Genomic DNA, 5719 nt, shown 5'->3' with positions numbered 1-5719 from the left:
TGCTGTTAAAGGCATGAGCCAATACACCATGATTGTCCATCTTATTTTTCTTTATATTTACTAATTGCTGATACAATTTCTCTTGTGTGTACTCTGTACTGTTGATCTGTTTACTTCTCTCTATATATTTGTTAATAAGCATTTCTCTTGCAAGGCGATATCCCATTCAAAGGGTACAGAAATGACAGAAGTGATCCTCCTATTCAGCTTCCTTCAAAAGGGACTTGTTGATTACATATAATTTGTATGTCATGAAGTAAGTGTGGGGAGCTTCAGAATTATATGACTATACTCTCAAAGAAGTATACATTTACAATCTTATAAGTATTATGGTTTCTCTTGTACACGTGGGATATTTTAGAATGCAGTGACCTATGATGATGTGAATGTCGACTTCACTTGGGAAGAGTGGACTTTACTGGATCCTTCCCAGAAGAATCTCTACAAAGATGTGATGCTGGAAACCTACAGGAACCTCACTATTATAGGTAAGATAGATTTTTCTTCACATATTAAAATGAGAGGACAACTGTTCTTAGGATTTGGATACTTCTGTGTAATTTGATTGAGAAATAATATTAGGTGAATAAATCAGTAATATTCTAAGTTTCATTGAAGATAGTAACATAAATTTTGGACAGTTTTAAAGAAAATAACCTATTTTCTGGTACTTTGTCTTACAATACAATTGGGAAGACCATAATACGGAAGAGCATCTTCAAAGTTCTAGAGGAGATGAAAGGTAATTTTCTTGTGCAAGTTGATACAAATGTGCCTCTCAAGAAATTAAAATGTATCCTGGAAGTTTTAACCAAAAGCAACAGTGTAAATAATCACAGATTAAAGTAGAGCAATGATTATTAAATTTTCAGAAAACCATATATCTCTACTTTAAGTTATTGAAATAAATTTACAAGGCATTCTTAAAAAAAAGACAAGGGAACAATGTCTTAGCAGATATCTCGATTTGAATCATAGCACCATGGGAAATATGCTATAGAACTGGCAATTAATTCATTTCATACTACTCATATTATAAAATTATACATAGTGAAGAGGTGATAATTATATTTTTAAAGCTTTTTAATAAGCAAATAGTGAATAGTAATGGTAATGTAGTTTGTAAACTTGTTGTGATTGTGCTGCTAAGAGAAGGGGCCGTTAGAGTCAAGAGTCTACTGTCAGTTATTGTGAAGAAACCTTAACAGTATAGGAAAATTTATTAATGCAATGCAGATGATGAAGCTCTGTCACTTTCCAATTTTCTTCAAATATATGAATAACTTCATATATAAAAATATTCTGTATATGTGAATCATGTAATAAAGGATATTCCCAACACAAGTATCTTCACAGATGCAAACCAACTCTTAATAAAGTGGAATAAGATGAGTGTGAACAATGATAAAACCTTAATATCTCATTCTTCTTTACAACTGAACAAAATTGTAAAATTAATTCATACAGATATAAAGATTAAACAGTGTATTAGATGTGATAATGTTTTTACATGTCCCATAATTTTTGCAGTCATGAACAAAATCAAACTGGAAAGAAACATACTATATACACTCAATGTATTAAAGATCTTTTATATCCCAGTACTCTTCAAATGTATGAAAAAGAAGATACTGGAGAGAAACCCTATGAATATAATCAATGTGGTAAAGCTTTTGAATTTCAAAGCCATCTTCAAGAACATAAAAGAAAGCATACTGGAGAGAAACCCTATGAAGGAAATCATGGTGATAAAGCCTTTTCATGTCAAAATAGTCTTCAAATGCATAAAAAAAACCTCATATTGGAGAGAAACCCTGTGAATGTAATCCATGTAGTAAAGCCTTTACACAATTCAGTAGTCTGCAAAAGCATACAAGAACCCATTCTGGAGAGAAACCCTATGAATGTAATTTGTGTGGTAAAGCCTTTGCACAATTCAGTTATCTTCAAAGGCATACAAGAACACATACTGGAGAGAAACCTTATGAATGTAAAGAATGTGGTAAAGCCTTTGCATATCACAATAATCTTCAGAGGCATAAAAGAACACATACTGGAGAGAAACACTATGAATGTAATCAGTGTGGTAAAGCCTTTACAAGTCATAACCATCTTAATACACATAAAAGAACACATACTGGAGAGAAACCACATGTTTGCAATCAGTGTGGTAAGGCCTTTGCCCTTCACAGTCATCTTCAAAGACATAAAAGGCCACCTCCTGGAGATAAACCATATGAATGTAATCAATGTGGTATAACCTTTGCATGTCACAAAGTTTTTCAAACACATAAAAGAAAACATACTGGAGAGAACCACTATGAATGTGATCAGTGTGGTAAAGCCTTTGTACAGCAAAGTCATCTTAAAGAATATAAAAGAAAGCATACTGGAGAGAAACCCTATGAATGTAATCACTGTGGTAAAGCCTTTGCCTGGCACAGTACTTTTCAAATGCATAAAAGAACACATACTGGAGAGAAACCCTATGAATGTATTCAGTGTGGTAAAGCCTTTGTAATTCACAATCGTCTTCAAATACATACAAGAACACATACTGGAGAGAAACCCTATGAATGTAATCAGTGTGGTAAAGCCTTTGCATTTCATCGTAATCTTCAAATGCATAAAAGAACACATACTGGAGAGAAGCCCTATGAATGTAAAGAATGTGGTAAAGCCTTTGCATATCACAATCATCTTCAAATGCATAAAGTAACACATACTGGAGAGAAACCGTATGAATGTAATCAGTGTGGTAAAACCTTTGCACATCACAGATATCTTCAAAGGCATAAAAGAACACATACTAGAGACAAACTCTATTAATGTAATTAGTGTGGTAAAGCCTTGGCATGTCATTACAATCTGCAAAGACATAAAAGAACATATACTGGAGAGAAAACATATGAATGTAATTAGTGTGGTAGAACCTCTGCACAACTCAATTGTCTTCAGTATGAAATTTCAATATGCACCTATATGAAAAAGTTATGGAGGCCATCTGCTTATAAAGTATTTGTTAAGCCTTTAGGCAACGCACATATAATCAGTTACAGAAGAGTGTGTTTTAAATAGAAAAGTATTTGACAATGTCAAAAAATGTTCAGGCATTATGGTGTCTGCTTTTATATTGTTTACAGCAAAACATTCATGGAAAATTTTATGAATTTATGAAACCTTTTGTATAGGGTAAATGAGGCAGCCACTTAAACAAACACTGACCCTGAAAATAGGGCCAGGGAATGACACACCTTTTGGCCCTGAAATCAGAGTGAAAAACATCCTGACATTAAAATCAGAGTCAAAGAAACACACTTTGTTCCTGAATCCAGAACCAGTTATAACAAATTGAGTTGTAGCTGAGAAGAAACGGACATCTCTGTTAGAAATTCTAATAAAGCACAACAGAAAATGAATTGACAGCTCTGCTGAGAAACTCCCTCAGGGGAGTGGAGAACAGCAGCAATGGACATCTCTCATGGGAAACTCTCTTAGCAGTGTGGAGCTGAGTTCAACTGTAAGGCCTCCCTGTTCGAGAGGAGCAGGATTAGTACCTTTTGCATGGACACTATTTTCCACTGAAGCACAGCATCAAGTGTAGTCTGACTTTTCAATATTCAGGTTACCTTTTCCCTCACAATAGGAGGTATCCAGGATATCTTCCCTTCATAGCTCTAGTTAATGGCTGACTTCTGACAGTTGGGGTATCTTTCCTTTCAGAAGTGTAAAAACTTGCACTATTTTTTATTTTTTTTTGATTTTTTGAGACAGTGTTTCTCTGTGTAGTTTTGGAACTTGAACTACAGATTTAAATGATAATGTAACCATTTTAGATATTGTCCTTCTCTTAAATTTCATTAAGTAACAAATTCAGGTATAAAAATTTATGTATTTGTATTATTTCCCTTTCTGTTGTGATATAATGTCCAGATTAACTTATAAACCAGTATAATTTGGCCATTAGTTTCAACAGGATACAGTATCAGCAAGAAAGTGTATGGCAGTAATTGTCAGACATGGCAGCTAAAGCAGGAGGCTATGAACTCACATCCTTAAACTGCAACCTGAAGCAGAGAATGGGACCTGGAAATGATGTGTGGATATAATTTCTTAAAGCCTAACCACACTCACATGTTTACTCCAGCAGGGCAGCATTTTCTAAAAAAATTTGAAATGTTACCACCAGCTTAGAAGGATTGATTTCTTTGGCTTCAAGCCTACATGCTAGATTTCTGTTACATAGACAAATTCATGATAAAGAAAACTTTGAAAGCCGTTAGATGCTTCAACACCTTTTATAGTAATTAATGCTTACAAGAGAAAAAAAACCCTTCATTTAAAATTGTTTCTTTAAACAGTTGTTGTACCTGTAATTATGTGATGTGTCTGTGTTTGTTTGGGTATGTGATCATGTGAACTGGTTCCTGAAAATGTTAGATCATTGAATCTCGGAGATGAATGACAGGAAGTTGTCAAAAATCAGACCTTGGTCCTGGGAATGAACATTTCTTAACTGTCCAGTCCTATCTCTAGTGCTGTCAATTTTTTAAAGTCTATTTATATCTTTTTGAAGTGTGGAAATGAGGACAAACTCATACAAGAGAAAAACCCTATGCGTGTAAAAAATTTGGTAAAGATGTCACAGTTTTCTTAAGCTTCAAGAAAAAAAGTCACGTTTCATTTATTTTTCATCACACAGTTGAAGGAAATAAATTAGTTACCATGTTCACTTAGGACTAATGGTGGAGATCACTGCATTGTGATTTCTATCTTGAAACTTTTGAGGTTGATACTAAAGTGTACTGTATGTGTGAAAAGTACATTTAGTGATGTTTATTTTGTTGCCTTTGTATTTTTTCTATGCCTTTTTTTCATTTTCTATTGTACGTTTCTTAGTGATAGGTATTTTTCTGCTGAAATGTATAGAATGGTATACCCATAATCTAAGTGGTCCACTGTTTACTTAAATATCATGCAGTGTGTGATCTTACTTTTCAAGTAAGGTTGTCTGTAAAATGGTGGTGGGTTTTTGTTGTTGGCTTTGTTTTTCATATGTTCACAAATTCCCTTGAGATATGTGCTTGTAATTCTGTTTGGCTTGAATGTGAGTAATGATTCAGGGATACATTTGAACTCATGATCCTTATGTGTCCACCTTCTGAGTACAAGTCCAAAGCTAGATGATGTACTCCCATCATGTATGCTTTTTTCAACCCAATTTAACAATGTTAATGTTAAAATGCTTAATGGAAGAGAATATAAGAAACATTAAGTACCTCATTTGTGTATTCAAAGCAGTATTTTCATTTATCTGATAAAGATGTAATAAAGTAGGATAATCAGCAATCCACCATGCACCTCATAGCATAGCTTGCTATATTATATATGAATATTTATATAATTTGATGTTTCATGATTGTCCCATCCACATGAGTTAACCATTTGGCATTTCATCTTCAAGTACTTCTTCCTTCATGAGAATTATCCAGAGATGCCAGGTAATGTAATATCACTAAGATTTCTCTTGTACGAACCATTTAATGGCGTGTGAAATGATTATGGGTCATAGACTCATGGCAGATATGTGAAGACCAGAAGACAGCTTTGTGGTCCTCTTAATAGGGTGATCATAGTCTAGCTTCCAGTACTGTACATCAAAGACTTTACCAATGAGCCATCTCACAGGTTCTCAAATAAGATTTGTAGAAATACTTCA

At 33.9% G+C, this 5719-nt stretch overlaps 1 protein-coding gene across 1 annotated transcript; it reads left to right on the top strand.

Annotated features, from left to right (window-relative positions):
* Positions 1-367: 367 nt before the first annotated feature.
* On the top strand, positions 368-2994 carry LOC131901105 (zinc finger protein 431-like; the record flags this gene model as incomplete). Its single annotated transcript, XM_059252385.1, has 4 exons — positions 368-493; positions 687-742; positions 1687-1797; positions 1833-2994. Coding segments are annotated over 4 exons (1290 nt in total), but the record flags the coding sequence as incomplete, so codon positions are not given.
* Between the last annotated feature and the right edge of the window lie 2725 nt (positions 2995-5719).

This window comes from Peromyscus eremicus, unplaced genomic scaffold, assembly GCF_949786415.1.
Source record: "Peromyscus eremicus unplaced genomic scaffold, PerEre_H2_v1 PerEre#2#chrX_unloc_2, whole genome shotgun sequence".
Lineage (NCBI taxonomy): Eukaryota > Metazoa > Chordata > Mammalia > Rodentia > Cricetidae > Peromyscus > Peromyscus eremicus.
The sequence above is the reverse complement of the archived record's forward strand: the minus strand, read 5'-3'. Positions and strand labels throughout refer to the sequence as shown.